Raw genomic sequence first — 21,679 nt, 5'->3', positions numbered from 1 at the left:
GCGCAAAATAAAAAAGTGAACACCCTGAATAACTTTTCATTTAACAGTCAGATTTTCATGTACTAGGTGTCAATCTTAATGGGTTCATGAGTCAATATTCAATAATTTCATTCAGAAAGGAATTTTATGTTCAAAATCTTTCTAAATTATAAGACAGGTGTATGTTTGCATGGTGCTTAAGATTTTAAGTCATTAACGTATGTATATTTGACAGTAGCGCCACCTTTAATTTTCTTTAGATTTATTTGTTTTAATATTTCACTTTAGGTTGCGTGGCAACCTGAGATAGTTTTTGTACTACTTCCACTAAGTAGGAATAACATTTACCATGACGCAATTCTAAATTCTATGCCACTATCCACATAAATCAGTCCCGCAGTGGACTGATCGTTAAGGCACGGTTCCCAGCAGATCACCGAAGTCAAGCATCACTGGCTACGGTCAGTGTGCGGGTGGGTGACCACTTGGATCAGTCTGCGTAGGGACCGAGGGTGTGCGGTATTGGTCCTCGTTAAACTGTGCTACCGTAAAGTGCTCGACTTCGCGCGCAGGTCGTCGGGCTACCGAAGCGGGGGTGCCATCCCCTCCGCAGAGGATCAAAATTGTGATGGCATGTCTTCGGATCATCCTCCGGGATGTTTCCCAGACCGTCGCCAATAGCCCGTTGTGCAGCTCTAGTGCGACGTAAATTAACAACAACACATAAATCAATTATTAAACAAAAATCGAATATCAATTACTTTTCTTTATAATGCAATAAAATCTGGCGAGCAGCTATTTAAACGATCAAACACTTCATTTGTTTATTTGTGGCTTGAAGTTAGGCTCGCAGAAAATGCCGTTCATGGGTTAAATTTAGTAGGAATAACACAACCTGTGACGTAGGCTATAGTATACCCAATTATAATTTTTAGAATCCGTTTTTGATGCTAAATTATTAGTTATTAAAAGATTAAAGTTTTATATTTGTTGTCATTCATCTGTAGAACTTGTAGTTCATTTGATTGATTTTATTTAAAAGGCGTCCGCAGTATTTATTTTAACTTATTAGCGACATTTTGTGGCGTCCGCGACAGGACTCGTTGATACGCTACTTCTGATTTGAAAAATGTTTTTAGCATCAAAAGGATTTAAAAAGGAAGATCTTATTATTGTTGCCCAAGAAATTGGCGAAGTATTACCTCAAAAAGCAACTGTAGCAGATCTGAAAACAATCATTTTGAAAAGTAAAGAATATTTATCTGATCCAGATTTTGTAACAAGTGTATTGGTAGCTACAGTCAATGATCGACGACAAAAGGAGGAATATGAAGAAAGACAAAGAGAATATGAAGAGAGAGAAAATATAAGAAAACATGAACTGGAGTTGGCGAGACTTCAAGCTACATCGCAAAGAACCGGTGAGTCTCCTCCAAATATTATTAGTGCCAGTGCCAGAAAGCAGTTTAATTTGCCAAAATTAGAACTTAAGCAATTTAGTGGAGATTTAAAAGATTGGCTACCATTTTGGGGACAATTTGAACAAATTAATAACGATACAGATATTGCCCCTGAAAACAAGTTTCAATACCTGATTCAAGCTACAACTGTTGGATCTAGAGCTAGAGAATTTGTAATAAGCTTTCCTCCAACAGCTGCAAACTATACCAAAGCAGTAGACAGCCTCAAAGCCCGATTTGGCAAGGATGACCTTTTGGTCGAAGTTTATGTTAGGGAATTGTTGAAGCTCATAGTTTCCGTTCAAAAGCATGAAAGGATATCTATGACGTCCCTTTATGACAAACCAGAGTCATATCTTAGAGTTTTAGAAACGTTAGGTGTTACGACCGAGAAATGCGCTTCAATACTATTCCCTATGGTAGAATCTTGTTGCCAAGAAGAGTTTCTAAAAGCCTGGAACCGAAGTTCTAGGCCGGTATCGCTGCGACCAAAGTTGTGGTTACAAAATTTGTGGAAAGCTAAAATTGGTTGGGACGATGAAGTTGTCACAAAAACACGAGAAGATTTTACAAAGTGGCTAAGTCAGCTTGAATATCTGAAGCACATAGAAATCCCAAGGTGGTTACATTGTGACAAAGGTTACGAGCGCATTTCATTGCATTTCTTTTGTGATGCCAGTAAATTTGCGTATTCCACAGTAGTTTTCCTGAGGATAGAAGAGGAAAGCAATGTTCAAGTTCACCTGATACAGAGTAAAGCAAGAATCGCACCTAGCGGGAAAAAGAAATCAACGATTGCTCGACTTGAACTTCTTGGTGCCACAATTGCAGCTCGTGTTTTACTATTGAAATAGTAAAACAGTTTCAGACGGACAAAGTTCATTTCTGGACAGACTGAACAACTGTATTAGCTTGGCTTAAAAGAGAAGACACATGGGGTGTATTTGTGGAAAATCGAGTTCAGGAAATTGACTCCAGTAAAAGCTAGGAGGCATTTGCCCGGAACTATGAACCCCGCAGACTTACCAAGTTGCTCTGCTCAACAACTTGGCAATTCGAAGTGGTTGGAGGGCCCCAGCTGGCTATATCTTTCCCACACGCAATAGCCTGCAACAGCTGACGAAATTTCCGTTAATGAAGAGGAAGTAAATTTGGAAAAAAGAAAACAGGTAGCTATTTCCATGGTAAATATTGAAGTAACTAATTGGAGTAAATATTGAAGTAAATTACTTTTCAACATATAGCAGAAATGTAAGAGTAGTAGCTTGGATCCTACGCTTTGTCCACAACGTTTCACATCAGGATAAGTTAAAGGGAAATTTAATCTGTGAGCAGGGCCGGATTTAAGCTTGGTGGGGCCCTAAGCTACTGAAAATGATGGGGCCCTTATAAGTTCAATTCCATTTCCATACACCTAAAGTAAACTGTCATTATTTTTTGTTGTTGCGTATGAACATTATATTATTAAAAATATTTATAATATTACTTTATTGTTAAATAGTATATTGATTGTGATGAGAGTATTAGGTAGAACCTTTCTTTTATTGCACATATTTTTTGAACGAGGGAAAAAAGTTACAAAAGAAGCACATTTTAAGCACAGAGTAAAAATTTGGCGTGCTGGTCCACTATATATTTAACAGAGTTTTTTTTTTTANCAAAATCCATAGACTTAGAAACATGAAATTATGAAGGTGTGTAGAAAATATACAAGGACTTAGAAAGAAATACAAGAAAATACAATTCGATTATTAGTTTTATTATTTTTTTAAAACCCCGTTGAACAACCGACTCAATTTTGAGTTTAAGGCTACCAATGTTTAACTCCGTAGCCTTGTAATTTTACCCAATCCAGAAGACAAGGGAACTGCTAGATCAGTACCCAGATGTGTTTATTTGTTATGAGAACTTAGAGGACTTTGTGACCCCGACAGATTTAACATGCACCAGACACCATTTTATACATGGATATTCTTTTGCCGGCTGGATTCAAACTCCCATTCTCACGAACACGAGCCCAGCGCCCTATCAACCAGGCTATCCCGGCCATATTTATTAGTCTATTCTATAACAGTCATTGCATAGCCGCCCCAATTTCGAGTTTACGACAACTAATATTCAACTCCGTAGCCTTGTCATTTTGAACCCAATCCAGTAGTCCCTACACCCTGGAGCAGGTGAGGGCCGTTATATTAATATTGTTTTCAAAAATAAAAAGAACATTTTGAAAGCTGATATTATTTAATTGATGTTTATATTAAAAATATTTCTTCATTATTTTTGCATTCTTTTTAATAGTTTTAAGTATATTTGTTAAATTTTAGTGCAAGAATAAAAATTTTAATTATTTATGAAATTTTTGGCTTATATTTTTAAGGATTTGTTAAAGGGTCTATTAAAAATCAGAGAGAATAAATGTGATACGGGTTTGAAGTATCAGCTTTGCTCTTGATGGTGTATAGTGGCTAGGATGTGAAAGAGCAACAGTCCCGGGCATCCAGCCAAAACAAGCATTCAACGTACCAATGGATCGCACTAAACCTTTATATCAATTAGCAATTAGTTTTAGATAATTACGATTGTAGAATAATTATTTTATTATAAAATGAAATGTTCTAAAAGACAAATATCTGTTAATATTTAACATTTAATCAACGAAAAAACAGAACCAATATTGAAATCTAACGAATTTATTATTTTTAATTACTGATAAATTTTGTGACAGAAAAAAAAATTAAAGCCTGATAGATTTCAGAATTTTAGAAATACCTGATAGTTTTACTATTCAATCAAATGGGTTTTGATGTCTTTCATCCCGTCTGTCTCATTAGTGATTCAACATATTTCAATATCATTTTTATTTCGTTCTTACTTAATATTAATTTGTTTGCGACAGTTAATTTGTTGCCTCTTTTACTACATTTTTCGAGGAGTTTAAAAATATAATATGGAGGATTTTAACTGAAATGAAATTTGCTTTTTTTGTATGCCTCTTTTATTACGTCATCATCACACCCACACGCAACTGTCTACACTAAATAATGCTATATAGAATGAGATGGCAAAGCAACCGTGTGCAGTTATTTAAATTCATATTCAAAAGTATTGGTTAATTGTTTTTTGAATTGATAATTTCAGTCCTTTTTTAGGTATTTTAAAGTGTTATTTAAAACTGCTGCATATCACTTGAAAGCATTAAATACATCATTTGTACAATTTTAAAGTAATATAAAAGGGAAGTCTGATCCTTAGATATTAAATAGATATTAAATAGTCTGATGATCGAATGAAGGGGCAAAAAAATAACTTTTTTACTTTTCAAACTAAAAAATTTTTTATTTATATTTATTATGTCCAACAATGTAAAAAAGAAAAAAAAAAGCATTTTGGGCTTCTGAGGGCCCCAGCTCCGAATAAAACTTTAAATAAAGAGGGGGGAAAGTAGGATCCGGGGGCCCTTGTCATCTCGGGGCTCCAAGCTACAGCTTATTTAGCTTATACGCAAATCCGGCATTGTCTGTGAGGAGTTAACAAAGGCAGAAAGTGTGATTTTTAAGTCAATGCAAACAACGCATTTCCAAGATGATAAATTTCTCGCCGAAATACAAGCTTTACGAGATAAAAGTGATACACTGAGAGTAAAGACCAAACTGATACATAGTGATGAGAATCAGAATTTCAGATGTCCAATCCTTTTTCCTGCTAACAGTGTTGTGTTAGAATTAATCCGTGAAGAGCATATAAAAGCGATCCATGCAGGTCGTTCCATCTTACTCTCAAGACTCAGAGAGCGATACTGGATTCTTAAATCTAAAAAGTTAATAAATAAAGTTATTTCCAAGTGTGTGACTTGTAAGCGTCATCAAGCTAAACCAGTAGAAGTGCCTTTTGCGCCCCTTCCAAGAGAAAGAGTTATGTAGACAAAAGTACTCGAGCTGTATGCCTGCTCTAGTTCCGGTTAGAAAGTTTGCAGCTGCTTACTACACGTTATTCTGCGAGGCGATATCTTCAAACGGAACATTTTGTTATTAATAAAAGAGATAAATTAGATAATTTCTGAGCTCAAATCTGCCGTCTTTCATAAGATATTAATTTTATTATGTAATTCTGGTGAGTTTGGAGTGAAAATTTGTTTTAGTTATTTTGTTATTTATTATTAAAAAAAGGTGACATGGTTGCTAGATTTTGAATAACTCGCTTTTTTGGCAGTCTTGATTTGGCCTCTTTCCATAAGTTTATTACTGTTTGTTCTTGTTGCAAGTTGTGTACCATTTTACGTTAGTCTTAACACTTTATCATTGTAAACACAAGTATTGTTGTTGTTGTTGTTGATTTACGTCGCACTAGAGCTGCACAATGGGCTATTGGCGACGGTCTGGGAAACATCCCTGAGGATGATCCGAAGACATGCCATCACGATTTTGATCCTCTGCGGAGGGGATGGCACCCCCGCTTCGGTAGCCCAACGACCTGCACGCGAAGTCGAGCACTTTACGGTAGCACAGTTTAACGAGGACCAATACCGCACACCCTCGGTCCCTACGCAGACTGATCCAAGTGGGTCACCCACCCGCACACTGACCGCAGCCAGTGATGCTTGACTTCGGTGATCTGATGAGAACCGTGTCTTAACGATCAGTCCACTGTGGGACAAGTATTGTTAGCATTGTAAACACAAGTAATAAGTAATCAAATACATTGATTGCAAGAATCTCAAAGCACAATGTTGCCAAATGGCTTTAAAATACAACGGAAACAGTAACCCGGAAATTTAGGCGGTACCGAGCTTGCAGCGTTCCCTAGTGCAGAAAACACCATCCATTGTGCAGCTCTAGTGCGACGAAATGCACTACAACTAGTCCCGCAGTGGACTGATCGTTAAGACACGGTTCCCAGCAGATCACCGAAGTCAAGCATCACTGGTTACGGTCAGTGTGCGGGTGGGTGACCACTTGGATCAGTCTGCATAGGGACCGAGGGTGTGCGGTATGGGTCCTCGTTAAACTGTGCTACCGTAAAGTGCTCAACTTCGCGCGCAGGTCGTCGGGCTACCGAAGCGGGGGTGCCATCCCCTCCGCAGAGGATCAAAATCGTGATGGCATGTCTTCGGATCATCCTCCGGGATGTTTCCCAGACCGTCACCAATAGCCCATTGTGCAGCTCTAGTGCGACGTAAATTAACAACAACAACAGCACTACAACTATTTCCAGTTTGCCGAAATACTACAACTTCAACTTTATTGTTGACCGTATTGTCCTGAACCATCATGATCTGTAATTAGCTTGCTAGTTGTTAAAGAAATGAAGTAATTATATTTATTATTTTTATAATATTTGGTTAAATGTAAAATTTGTGTTAATTTCACAAGATGTCAGCTTCAAGTGCTCGTCAAGATATGCCACCGAAAGGTGGCTATTCATCAATACAGTGGCAGCGTATTCCATTGAAGAAACCTTGGAGTGGTTAAGTATAAATTTTGATTTAATTATTTTTTTTATTATTCTTGGAGGTACTATTATTTTTTGGGGGGGGGGGGAATACTCATGTTTGAAGGCAAGCTATCATAATTTTTTAGATACTGACTTGCTGCTTTAAATATGAAAGGAATTATATATCTACTTTTAAAATTAATTTTATATGGAATTTGGACTTCGCTTTCAGTTAATTAAAATCAATACTGTTAACATAAAACAAAAATTTTTCAGATCACAGTTTTAAAAATTAATATTTAGGGAAACGTTATAATTTCATACAAAGAGATGAAATTCTTATAAAAAAATTCAGTTTATTTTTTATGTTAAATAATTTTTTTTTCTTCATTAATACTAAAAAGAGTTTAATATATGAGCTAAATATATTTTTTAATAGTTATAATTTTGAAGTCATTAAAATAAAAGCTATATGGAATTGAAATTAATTCATTCAAGTTTACATATTTTAAATATAAGTGGTTTAAAAACTTTGTGGTTACTTCGAAATAAGGAACAGAAATATAGTTGACATCTATCCAAAATTGAGATCTGTACTTCTTGCAATAATTTCAAGTATTTTGTTTAATTATTGAAAATGAAATTTATAAGTGCACAGTTTAATGCTTTTCCTCATTTATTTTGCTATTAATAGATGCATTGACAGTTAAACCACAATCAGACTTTACTTTGCATATCAGTTATGACTACGGCAGATCACTCCCAACAAACAGCGACCTTGAAATTTTTACTGATGGATCAAGGATGGAGGCTGCCGACTCCGCTTCTGATACCACAGAATATAGAACTGGCTCCGGCATTGTTATTAAAATGCACAGTACTTTAATCGAGGCAACCTCCACCAGGATCTCAAACAATAGTAGTGTTTACATGACAGAGTTGGTGGCAATTAATAATGCTTTTTCTCTGGCTCTCTAAAAAAAAATATCCAGGCGCCACTATCTATACTGATTCGCTTTCCTTGTTGCGAGCCTTACAAAACCCAGTATCAAATACGGAAATTTTTGAAAATACTGAACAATTATGGCGATCTAATATACTCTGTAATTGGGTTTAAGCCCATACAGGTACTCAAGGCAACGAGGAGGCGGATCAAGCAGCTGAGAAAGCCACTGATCCCTGCCAAATTACCCTTGAGGTCCCAAGCTCCATCGCCCAAATTAAAACTCAGGTTAAATTATATAGCATGAAGCGTTGGGGGCTGCAATGGCGAAGTTCCGAGAAAGGGAGACAGACATTCAAATTTTTTAAAGACCCGAAATTAAATAAACTACAAGCAAACTTCTATCTCAATCAATTTTTAACAGGCCACGGAGTGTTTGGAGAACACCAATATAAATTATTCCACAAAAATCCAGAATGTAATTACTGTGGTGAATATCAATCTATTGATCACTTGTTAATGAATTGTTTTCAATTCAAGACACTCCAGGGCAATCACTTTAATAATATTATTCAACAATATTATTCAATGCTATGCTAACCTGACTTGTAGAAATATCATAAAAAAGATTATTAAACAAACTTTAGAGGATGTATTGGGGGACGATCTTTAATGGTCTCGGAACTCGCTCGTTCCAGCTTGGGTGTCTCAATTTTATTGATGGTATAGTTTTATAACTTTTACTATGTCTTTCATAAACTCTTTTACTTCCTCCAATTTTATTGTAATTACTTTTGTACTATTTAATTGGTTTTAAAAGTACTGTTTTAAAATGTTATACTATATAGTTCCTTTGTAAATTTTGCACATTTATCTTTTTAATTGTTCTTTTAACTGACACTTTTAATATCTTGCTGTTTTAATGTTTTATCACCTTACATGATTTTTGCTGCTCTGCGCCCGTCATGTTCATGTGCTATTGCCATGTCTGATGTGTATTTTCTGTGTGTACTGTTTTCTGGATTTTTCTTTTTTTTTAATTTTAATAAACATTTACCCATATGCCCTATATAAGGGCGGGTCAGGGGAAAAATTTTTCCATATCAGTTATGACTAATTAGTAGCAACAAAATGACTGAGTTCTAAATAAGTGGTCTTTTGTTCATAAAATATGTTTGACATTTATCATAGTTGGCCAGACAGTCCAGTGTGGGCCTTTCTCTGAACATTTCTCCATTATGATTTCCGATTTATCTTTGATCTCCAATTCTTTTCATTAGTTGAAACAAAATCAGACACCACCGAGTCAGCCCACCTCAACGACAGCCTTCTTGTTCGAGTGGGTTTAAAAAGCAGCATCTTTTTTATTGTATTATCATCATTCATTTGAATCACGGGGGCCATCATCAATTCTTTCTATTTATTTTTATGTGTTTAATAATTATCGGGTTGTTTATAAATCTTGTACAGTTCAAAGTTACATAAAAATGTTGTTTATAGTTGTCTTCTAGATTGGATTCAAAATTGAACAAGTTGAACATTATTCTTAATAAACCAAAAATTGGGTCGGTTAGTAATATCTCGGTTATTTTATTTCTCCAAATAGTTTTGCACATGTAAACATAAATTATTTTATATCTCCAATAGTGTTTTTGAACATTTTATGTTTTTTCAGGTTTCAAAGCCTTCAGTGCTTATTTTCTGATTTCAGCCGCTGCTTATTGTGGTTATCATGAAAGTTTAAGACTTAGAAGGTAAGTTTTATACAATTTTGCACGTTTTGGACAGGACCAGTATTGGCAAAGTTTATTACAGAATGGATTAATCCAAGGTTTAAACCAGGGTTTAATCCGTCTTTTCCAAAACTGTCTAAAACCCTTTTACTCAAATTATGTCATAATTGAAAGAAAATATTGGGAAAAATAAGATTTTATCTTTGAACAGGAAACAAAATGAAGACAGGTTTTTGTTTTATTAAAAAAGTTAATTATTATTTTTAATATTACATTTTTTATACTTATGCAAAAATGTAATTTATCAGTATTAAAAGCATATTTATTCATATTTAAAGGATATAAGGTATTCACTATTGTTGTTCAATGAATGGTGGAGCTTTGAAAGTTATAAATCTTTCCCTGTTATATTGTATTCTTTTAATAAATAAGTTTAAGTAAATTGTATAAAAATTATCAAATATATAAAAATCAACTGTGTAAAAATTATCAAATATATAAAAATCAACTGTGTAAAAATTATCGAAATTGTATGAAAATTATCTACGGCAGTTAAAGACAGTAAAACCCATATGTCCTGTTTAAAACCAGTTTAGGACGTCCAGAACCCCAACCCTGGATAGGACATGTGGGTTTTACTGTCTTAAAATGTCCAAGACCCTGAATATTGGGAAAGGGTAGAAATTCTATACCTTTCTACACATAATAATTACATATATTAATAAATATTTGCTAGTTTTTATATATTTTAATTTAACTTAGTAAAGGAAAATAATATAATATGATAGGAAAAGATTTATAACTTCAGAAGCTTTGCAATTCATTGAACAAAAGTGAATACTTTATCCCTTAAATATGAATAAATATGCTTTAAATACTGATAAATTATGTTTTTACATAATGATAAATAATGCAATATAAAAACAAATCTGAGTAATAATAAACTTTTTTATTAAAAATTTAAGAAATTTATGATTAACTTTTTTAATTTTTAATGAAAAAGTTAATAATAATAAACTTTTTTATTCAAAAAAAGAACTTCATTCTGTTTCTTGTTACATGGTGAGAGCGTTTTTAAAAATGGCTTTAAGGTCCTTATTTTAGATTTTTATTTTATTAAAGGTCTTCAAGGTGCTTTTTTCAATGGGTGTTTTTAAAAAGTGCTTTCAAAAAATAGATTTTTTTCTTTACCATGTTGATTTTTGGCACATATTATGCAAAAGCGTGGTTTTCACATTGTTTTATTCAACGATATCACAATTCATTCAACTACAATCCATTTTGGCCTATCGCCTGTCCATAGCGTATGAAAGCTACAATCCTTTCACATGTTTTATAAAATACTTGCGAGTCTGCATGTGCGTCTACTGAACTCAGTTCGGTGAGATTCTAGCACTCTCATGTGTTGCATTTTGTTAGATTTTCTCAATTTCAGGCTTCACCTTCCAAACTCATTTTTCGAACCGAATAATCTCTCGATCGGTCACTTATGTAATCAAGAAAAGAGTTTTTTGTCTGAAACAAGTTATTTTATCATGATCATGTAAAGTCGTTGAAAAATTATTTTGCATTTTGTTATTGTATATAGTGCTTAAAAAATATTTCTTAAGTGCCTAAAAAGTACTTAAAAGGTGCTTATTTTTTTTGAAAGATTTGTGTAAGAAAAACTATCCTTCAATTTTTTTAAAATTGTGACATGATTTGAATAAAAGGGTTTTGGACAGGACAGTTAAAACCGTAGATTGTTCCATTCTGTCCTAAACCATGCCAACTCTGGTTTTATTCAGTTTTGAAAAAAATCTTTTCTATATTTGATATTTATTTAAATTGTAGGAGGAATAGAAGAGAAAATGAAGAATTGACTGTTGCAATTGAACCTTTACTTGTTGCTGAAAGGGATCGCATGTAAGGATTTTCTTCTTATTTCGAGAGTAAAATATTTACAATTATGTTATTAAAAAAAAAATTTCTCTACATATTACCATTTTTTAAAAATAAATAACAGGGGAAATGTCCCTCTGTGAAATTTATGGCAATTCATATGATTATTTTAAACATTTATTTTAATAGACCTTTTTTATGAGAAAATTCTGAAGTTTCTCTATGTCTAAAATGTAATGAAGATAAATGTTGTTAAAGTTGAAATTTAATTATGGACAATCAATTTTATTTAAATTTGGATACAATTTTAAGACCAAAATTTTACAATAATAAAATTGTTTTTGAACATATGGGTATAGAACATATATATAGAAATTTACCAGTCATAAATTATTTTTATTTGTAGTGACAATTTTTTTGCAAATATTTTCTTATTTTACTGAATTTTTGTATTGATTTTTTAATGTAATTTTTAATTTTCTCAAATTACGTCTAAATTTTTACAAAATGGATACCTCTTAAAAAAACCTCAACAGGCCCCTGAATAATTAAAAAGTCATCATTGGTGTTTTCTAATCATATTTTATTGTATTACATTTTTATTGATTATTAAATAATTTTGTTTGCATATTACTGTAGATTAGTGTCATAATTTTTGGTAGATCATACAAGGTTGCCACAGAAAAAAATGAACATAATAGTTGCTTTTAGTAGCCTTAAAGCGTGAAAATAGTTGCCTATATTAGAACAAAAAATTTTCAATAATTCTGACCAACATTTTATTAAATGGCTCAATCTTTTAAATGAAATAAAACTTTTTTTTATTGAAAAAAAGTTTTTCATAAATGTTTTTTCTTTATTTATATTTGTTTCAACGAAAGAAAAATAATTATTTCCCAAGTGGAAAACTTGAATTAAGAGAAAGAAAAAAACATTTTTAGGCATGCAAAAAAACCTTTGTTGAAAAATATTTTCCTAAACCGAATACATTGAATGGAAGCCAAATATTTGTTACATCCTTAGTTTTTGTTATTTAATTGCTAAATAACATAATATTGTCAAATATTTATCAAAGAAAATTAATTAAAAATAAAATATCTTAAATTACTAAAAAAGAAAGACAATAAAGCTTTAAACAAATTTGTTATGAAATGCTTTTTTTTTTTTTTTTTTTTTTTTTTTTTTCAGATTTTATTTTTAAACAAAATATTAGATAAACTGAATATAATATAAATCCACATAATTTTACAATATATAAGTGTACTCATTTATTTAGGAAAATAAGGATAATTTCAAATTCAAAATAAATATATATTAGATTATACATATTTTGGAATTATATAAATTATTGGGATACATATTTTGGAATTATATAAGTAGAATTATATATTCTATACAAAACTTAAATAAATGATATGGAATTTTTTTTTTTTTTTAGTTTTTTAATATTAAAAAATTTAATAGTTATTGCTAAACAGTTGCATTGGTCATTTTTAGTTGTTTTTTTTTTATCCCCAGTGTAATGAGAAGGTTTCTTTGAAAAGAAATCTCACCCTTGCAGGAAAAAAATTAACAAAATAGTTGCTTTTAGTAACCTTAAGCATGGAAATAATAGTCTCCTAATTAAGAACAAAAATTTTTAAATAAAATGACTGAAATTTTATTAAATAACTTAATTGTCATATACCATGATCCATTCAGTCAAGTTGATGGCAAACGTGATAATTTTTATATAAACATTTGTGTTCTCAGCACTAAATTTTTATATCAAAAATTTTTTTCTATATTTGCCGAGAATTAAATACTCTTAATTGATAGAATTCATTCAAAAAATTATTTTTCATTAAGAAAAAACACTTTTCTAATAATTTTTTTTCTTTTCTCTATAATTGATTTTGTGTATATATAAATATATATATATACAGGGTGTCTCAGTTAAACATTTCAGAACTCCTAAGATGGGTAGAGTGCATCCTAACGACTCGAAATCATATAGCAATGCGGGGTCTGAAATGCTTTCTAGACACAGTAGATGGCGTTATACGAAAGTTCCGAGCTTTCCAGTGCTTTGGCCTCCTCGGTAACCCGACCTATCTTGTCTGGATTTTAATTTCAGGGGTCATATGAAAACACTGGTTTATGATGCTCCTGTTGACAATGCTGAGGAGCTGGTTGCAAGAATCACCGTAGCAGCCGGAGAAATTCGAGGTATGCCTGGAGTATTGCAGAATGTTCGGATATCCATGCACCAGAAATGTGAGGTGTGCATTGGAGCCGATGGCAGAAGCTTCGAACGCTTACTTTGACCCATGTACCTTATGCTTTTTTCAATGTATTATTAGAGCGACTTTTCACTTACGGACTCTTTTCTTTGTGGTGCTTCTGTGTACATCACCGCTTCAGGAAAGCATTTCCGACCCCACATTGCTATATGATTTCGAGTTGTCAGGATGCACCCTACCTCTCTTAGGAGTTCTGAAACGTTTAACTGAGACACCCTATATATATATATATATATATATATATATATGGGTTATTCTCACGAAACATGATATTCACTGTTCCTTGCTCCAAGATCTAATACTATAATACTAAAAGAACTTTTTTTTTAAAAAAATTAATAAATAGCATTCCTGTTAGCATTTTAAAATGACTTTGCACTATCATTGACTGTTTTGTATAATTAAAAAATTTAATTGAATATCAAAATGTCATTTTCCTGGCATGTCCCAAACAGTATTTCCAATAATAACTAGCTTCAAAACTTCCCATACATTTTTCAAAATCTAATTTTTTTTATCTTATCCTATGTAAGCATTTCTAGAATATACGCAGAGGGTATTGTTTACTGAAACTTCGTTTAAAATAATTTTTTCTGTCAATAATTTGTTTGTCCCATGAAAATCTGTCATTTTCCTGGCTACTTTTATTTAGTGATTTATAACCAAAATAGGTAGCGCCAGGAATCAATATCTTATGTTAATAGATTGACTAGATACCCTCCTATCTGAACATGTCTCGATGCATGAATAAAGAACCAATTTTCTGGCTCAAAATCTATTTCAAACAATTTTTCAAGATGAGTAGGTTTTTATGCTGTCATTTTCCTGGCTTCTTGAAATCATTAAGAACAGAAACTACATAGATTTATCTGAGTTATTTTAAGAAATACTGTCGTTTTTTACGGAATATAAACGTCTTCGGCCAAAATATTAAATTAAAGTAAAGCTACATGCTATAAAACGGCGAATTTGTCATTATCCTGGCTGGAATGCCAGGACATTGAAATATTACCAGAAATTCTTTTTAACTTCTAATACTGTAAAGGGGGAAAGCAAATATTAACCTAATACCAAGTTTATGTATGATTGTAATATGCTTGGATGTAATCAAAGTTATTTATTTATTTAATGATTGATTATTATACACAATTTTATTCTGTACATATCAGCAACAAAATTTTTTTTTGTTTCTCTCTACAGTGGATAAAAAGAATTAATTTAAGCTATTTATGGTCCATCTAACATAAAGGCTTAAGTTGAGTTACTTACTATTAACTTAAAATGACTGTTTTTTAAACTTCTAAGGTCATATGTCATTTTCCTGGCATTCAAGATTTGGTGAATTTCTATTTTATTTTTTTTCTCGAGCAAATGTCAATAAACTACACTGCTGTCTATAAGATATTAATAAGGTTAGCTAAAGAAGTATACAAAAAAATTTTTAGATTATTTTGAGGACTTTAAATTTGAAGAAATTTTTTGGTCCGAATTGTCATGTTTCGTGAGAATCACCCATATATTAATGAATTATGTAATTGAGAATCTGGTATCTGGAAAGTCATGGGTTTTGACCTTGAAGGAAGGGAATTTTTTTTAAAATGAACAAAAAAAAAACCAGGAGAAGTTTTATTAAACCAGTAGATCAGGAAGAAACTGGCAAAATCCAGTGGTCTACTGGAAAATCCAGCATAGTTGGCAGCTATTCTCATGATTCGGGGGCAGGGTTGCCACAGGCAACTAAAATTCAACATTTTTTGCTTGAAAATGCTAAAAAATGCAGCTATTTTTCTATTTGGAGACTTTCTATACTCCAAGCGATGTTTTATTTTTTTTAAAAATTTTTTAAGCATGAATTGGGTTGAAAACCTGTGGCCAGCCAGAGCTTCTGAACACTCTTAAATTTTTTTTAAAAAAAATAAAAAATTTTGAATTGCAAATTTGAGTCATCACTTTTTATTTCATTCACTTAACGCAAAGTCCATCGTAAAACTATTTCGTTTCTCGATCGCCTTTTCAATAGTTATTGCTACGAAATTTTTAATAGCTATTGCATGATTTTAAAAAACTCAATTTTTAATACAGTATTACGATGTGTACATTTTGAATTTGAGTAATCACTTTTCACTTCTATATATCTGCTAAATCAATTATTGATAAAAGGGAATTTTTTTTAAAAAAAGTATGTTTTTTTTAATGAAAAAGTATTTTTTTGTGTGAATTCTTGAAATTAAAAGTATTTAATTTTCTGCAAATATACTAATTTTTTTTTATATAAAGCTGTAAAGCTAGAACACTAACGTTTATATAAAAATTATCATATTTGGCACCGGCTTGACTGAAAGGATCATGGTATATGACAATTAAGTCATTTAATAAAATTTTAGTCATATTTTTGAAGAATATTTGTTCTTATTTAGGGAACTATTTTCATAGTTTACGACAATTATTTTCATGCTTTAGGCTACTAAAAGCAACATTTTTGTTCATTTTTTTCTCCGTCAACCCTGCAAGGGTGAAATTTTTTTCGGAAAAACTTTCTTATTACACTGGAGGTAAAACCTAGAAAAAGCTCATACGATTATTTAGAAATAACTATTAAACTTTTTCAAAAAAAAATATATATATATATATATATTTCCATATTTAGTTTTATTCAGAGTAATTCTAGAATCTGTATAAGCTGCTATTATGTAATTTATTTTGATTTTGAAGTTTTGTTATCCTTATCTTCCTAAATAAATTTGTACACTTATACCTAGTTAAATTATGTGGACTTTTATTATTTTCAATTTATCCAATATTTTGTTTAAAAATAAAATTATCTGGAAAAAAAATTTCATAACAAATTTTATTAAAGCTGTGTTGTTTTGTTTTAGTAAATTTAAATATTTTATTTTTAATTAATTTTCTTTTTATTAACATATGATATTTAACAATTAAATAACAAAAACTAGGGGGTGTAACAAATATTTGGCCACTATTCAGTGTAGTAAAATGTATTTAAACATAGATTTTTTTTATTTAATTTATTAATTTGGTTTTCTATGCCTAAATTTTTTTATTTTTTTAAGTGTTTCTTTTGAGAAATAATTATTTTTCTTTCATTGAAATAAATATAAATTAAGGGAAAAAGCTTATGAAATACTTTCATTTTCTTCATTAAAAAAAGCTTTATTTATTTATTTTTTTAAATTATAAACAATTGACAAAAAAAATTATTAAAGTGAAATTTAAAAAAAAAATTTATGAATCTTTCTTATTTTTAGACTTAATATTTTTATTATTTCATTAAGATTTTTGACTTTAATAGTAATTTAATTTCTATGTAATTATTATTTTAAAGGAAACTATTAAGCTTAACTTTAAAAGGAACTATTTATTATTTAAAAGAAACTAATTAAGCTAACAAAAATATTAAAAAATAAAGAACATAACATTTTTTTTAAATAGTTGCTAAATTTTAGGAGCATTTTTTTAAAATAATGCTCATAAAAAGATTTAAAAAAAAAAAAAAAACTTTCCAGTATTAAGAATTGAAATTTTGGCCCAAAGGCTTCAGAAATTTTTCCTATCCTGTTATCATCCGCCATCTTTATTTCATTTCAACCCTGTGGTAGAATTTTTTTCTGCCTTTCTGTGACTCTCTCGCACTCTCTGCAAGATAAAAAAGACTAATTCAAGTTCGTGATTTTTTTTTTAAAATCTGATTTTTTAAATTTTTATTCTAATACAATGTAAGAACTTTGATTTATGATTAAAAAAAACTTTATAAATGTTTAATCAAAATTGAACTACTATTAAAACTATATTGTAACAATATTTTAGAAGCTCTAACTACCTAAAACAATTTTTCATTTTAATACATAGCTTTGAAGGCACAGCAATCATTTTGAAACAAATGCATGATTGAAATTTGAAGACCAGATGAAATAGATAATTTAAACCCTGTTTTCGACATATTAGGGTAATTTTTTTTGAAGATAACCTCAAGCTTTAAAAATATACATTTTCCACCATTAAAATATAATGCAGATTTTAATTAACATTATTTTTTTTGTGAAAAGAAATTCATGTTTACTATAATCTGTACTTTCAATCTCAAGAATCAAAAGATTTTTAAAAATATAATTTCAAATGTGTTGGAATTTAACACACACCAAGAAAGAAAGTAATTTCGTTAACTTAAATTAATTAATGCAGCAATTTATTAAAAATAAATTTTTAAACTTAAAAAAAAACGCTTGATTTAAGTCGTGATTGAAATCAATCTGATTTATGTCAACAAACCCTGATTCAAGGTAACAAAAATGCTGTATTTATAAAAAGAAAGAAACGTAATTATTTTCATTGAATACGTAGTATTTTTTTATTCTAATATTGTGGGCGATATTCTCGCATTTTGTTGGAGAGAAAAACGCACTCATTATTTCCATTATCGCATTTTGTAAATCACTAAAAGAAATAATTAAAAATCATGAAATCTGCGGCAGTAATTACAGAATGACAGAAAACAGAATGACAACAAAATCACGTGAATCGGACTATTAAGAAAAGGGTTACTCAAATGAGTGTTTCGTTTCAAGATTTGATTATTGTAATAAAAAATATCAAATTTTAAAAACTACATGGAAATCAAAAGCAATAATTGCCTCCTGTGGAATCATTGCTTTAAAAAGTAAATACTCGAATGCACGATTCCAATTTCTCATAACGTCTGAAATACACTCTATAACAAAAAAATCGACGCACCAAGAAGGAGTTGTCCAATTGAAACGAAAATTGGTGGATAGGAAGACATGTACAGAATAGTAAATGATTAAAATTTCAGAACAATTGAATAATTTATTGCAGAGCTACAGTAACAAGTTCAATAAGGTATGACCCGCGCCTCTAGCCTGGATACAAGCTGCCACACGGCGTGGCATAGACCGATAAAGCTCCCGGATGGTCTCTTGCGGTATTTCCTGCCAAATTCGATCCAATTGTCGTACGAGGTCATCAACATTCCCTGCCAGATGCAATCGCCTTCCCATCATTTCCCAGACATGCTCGATGGGAGAGAGATCTGGTGATCTGGCAGGCCATGGAAGAGTTTGACAATCTTGCAGACAGTTCATAGCAACACGTGCTGTATGTGGCCTGGCATTGTCCTGCTGAAAAACCAGCCCAGGGCTCTGCAAAAGGAACGGTAGCAAAACAGGTCTTAGGATGTCGTCGACGTACCGCTGTGCAGTAAGTGTACCTCTAATGACGACCAAAGGGGTCCGGCTGTCAAAGGAAATGGCACCCCAGACCATAATGCCTTGTTGAGGGTCGGTGTGGCGTGCAATAGTGAAGTCAGGATCCCCCCTCTGCCCTGTGCGTCTCCAAACACGTCTTCGATGATCGTCAGGACACAGTTGGAAGCGGGATTCGTCGCTAAAGACTATACGTCCCCAGTTGGCATCATTCCAGCCTGATCGAGCGCCGATTTTGCGCGTCTTAGTGCGTTCTTGGTGCGTCGATTTTTTTGTTATAGAGTGTATATTGGGATAATTAAAAACCACCTAAAAATCATTTGACTGTTGAAAATACATTCGAAACACTACTTGGATTTTCGATATTATCGGCATAAATTGAACACGACAAAAAGTGATTATTCTGATTCTGAAAAGTGATTCAAAGTGCAATTCAAATTTTATGTGTAAAATTTCTGCAGAAATAAAATAAAAATTCTTTCTGCAAAAACTCTGTAGCAATCTGCGACAACATCGTCACAATTCTACCATAGGGCATTTCAGTAGATATTTAACTGAATTGTACAGGGTGCTTAGCCAAATCTTTCAACAAAGATTAAGCACCTTTTAAGTACTTTTTCTGCACTCAAAAAATATTTTTAAGCACTATATACATCAACAAAATGCAAAATCATTTTTGAAAACTTTGCATAATCTTGATAAAATAATTAGTTTCTGACAAAGAGCCTATTATTAAAAAATTTGGAGAAATTTTATGAAGAGAAATTTTACCTCTATTAAAAAATTTGGAGAAATTTTTCAGTTCAATATCAGAGGCTGAAAAATGAAGCCTGAAATTGAGAATATATTGCAAAATGCAGCAGATTTGCACACGAGAGGTGCTAGAATCTCGGCTCAGTAGACGCGCATGTGAACTCCCAAGTATTTCATCAAAAATGTAACGTGATTGGCGCTATCATACGTTATGGACCGACGGTACGCCGAAATGGATTGTGGTTGAATGAATTGAGAAAAGGTTGAATAGAACAATGTGAAAAGCACGTTTTTCCATAATACATGGCGAGAATCGGCACGCCAAAGAAAATAAATCTCATTTTCGAAAAGGGAAAATTGAGCACTTTTAAAAAAACCCTAGGTTGCCGCAGGGAAAACCTGGAAAATACAGGGAATTTAAAAATCGTCTAAAATAAGAGGGAAAATGCAGCAAATTTTGATATTTTTTTTCTTTACAAACTGGGAAATTGCTGGGAATTTTTTTTCTTATTTTTGTCTTTTTAAAAATGGTGACCACTCAAAGCGTAATCTATGCGGGGTTGCAAAAAACCCGTGTTTTTGTAGAAAAACCCAACCCGGGTGGGTTTTATTGGGCTTTTCATGTTTTAATGGGGGGGGGGTTCAAAAGAGAGGGCAGGGATAAGTACCCTATTTTAAAAAAGCTTATTTTAATATTAATAATTAAGTTTAATTTTATAAATTGACTTCATATAGATAATTAATTGATGTGAAAGTCTGAAAAGAGTTTCTTCCGACATCACGATACAAAATGTTATATGTACTCACATACATCACACATTTGAAACTTATTTAACACAGGTTTACTTTTTATTTATATTTTAATCTTAAAAAATGTTTGAGGAAAATTTTTTATTTGCATAGAAAGCGAATCAATGGCACTGAATAATCAATGACCATACAGTCAAATCTAGCCAGCAAGGTGACTCTCCAGTCTCCAACACAATTAGTTTCTTCACTGTAGGTTAATTTTTTTTAGACTGGACTACATATATATTTCAATAGAATAGCTCTTTAATATAACAGAGGATGAAAAAAGAAATCAATCTTAGAAAAACCAAGTAAAACCCACTTTAGGGTGAGTTTTACCGGGTTTTACAGAGTGAGTTTTACCCCGTAAAACCCGGGCGGGTTTTATTGGGCAGGTGGGTTTTTTGCAACCCTGAATCTATGGGATAATATTTACCATGATACTTCATTTACTATAGGTATGTTCAGCTGTTTTTCCACCAATTAAAACTGATAAATATAATTTGCCCACTATAGCTCACACAAGAGCACAGTAATTGTTGTTTCCTCTTAATATATTGTGTGTAATATGTACAGGGTTTTTTTTTTTTTCCAGATTTGTTTAAGGGCTTTTAAAAAAATGAAAATCGAAACTATGTACATTTCATTGAGAGTTTTAATTCTAGGTATCTGAATCAACTTCGTAAGAACCGAGAGGAGGAAGCTGACCTGATGAAGAATGTTCCCGGATGGAAAGTGGGGACATATTATGGTCAGCCACTCTACACAACAGTTGGTGACAACATAATTGATCCCTATTCATTTGAATACTATGCCCATGCTCACCCCAATGATGAGTATTGGATGCAGACATACGACTTTTGGATGTGAAATATATTTATTATAGAATGTTGTAATGCTTTGAATAGGAAATAAAAAGAGTTTTTTGTGGAGAATGTTGCCTTTTTTAATATCTGCCTCCTGTATTTTCCACGCACCTGGAAAGTCATGAATTTCAGTATTGAACAAAATTGAGTCATGAAATGTCATGATTTTTCAGTACTGCTATTATCGTCTAACATTTATCGTCAACTAACTATTATCGTCAAGACATTTTTGGTTTAAAATTTTAAATTTTAGTCTATCTTTTACTAAAATTTAAGTCCTTGAGAATTTTAAATAAGTCTTAAAAAGTACTTGAATTTTATTTTTA

General features: G+C 31.6%; 1 protein-coding gene across 1 annotated transcript; it reads left to right on the top strand.

Annotated features, from left to right (window-relative positions):
- Positions 1-6,661: 6,661 nt before the first annotated feature.
- LOC107443679 (NADH dehydrogenase (ubiquinone) B16.6 subunit) lies at positions 6,662-21,422 on the top strand. Its single transcript, XM_016057626.4, has 4 exons — positions 6,662-6,902; positions 9,488-9,566; positions 11,379-11,450; positions 21,153-21,422. The coding sequence occupies exons 1-4, from the start codon at positions 6,809-6,811 to the stop codon at positions 21,355-21,357; spliced, it is 450 nt and encodes a 149-aa protein (XP_015913112.1). The 5' UTR covers positions 6,662-6,808; the 3' UTR covers positions 21,358-21,422.
- Positions 21,423-21,679: the final 257 nt, after the last annotated feature.

This window comes from Parasteatoda tepidariorum, chromosome 8 (genome assembly GCF_043381705.1).
Source record: "Parasteatoda tepidariorum isolate YZ-2023 chromosome 8, CAS_Ptep_4.0, whole genome shotgun sequence".
Lineage (NCBI taxonomy): Eukaryota > Metazoa > Arthropoda > Arachnida > Araneae > Theridiidae > Parasteatoda > Parasteatoda tepidariorum.
This window is presented reverse-complemented; position numbering and strand designations above follow the sequence as displayed.

Excerpts from the sequence above, each read along its gene's own strand:
- LOC107443679 (XM_016057626.4), top strand. The coding sequence starts at position 6,809 with ATGTCAGCTTCAAGTGCTCGTCAAGATATGCCACCGAAAGGTGGCTAT. Across the intron at positions 6,903-9,487 it reads ATTGAAGAAACCTTGGAGTG|GTTTCAAAGCCTTCAGTGCT; the intron begins GTTAAGTATAAA and ends ATGTTTTTTCAG. Across the intron at positions 11,451-21,152 it reads GTTGCTGAAAGGGATCGCAT|GTATCTGAATCAACTTCGTA; the intron begins GTAAGGATTTTC and ends TTTTAATTCTAG.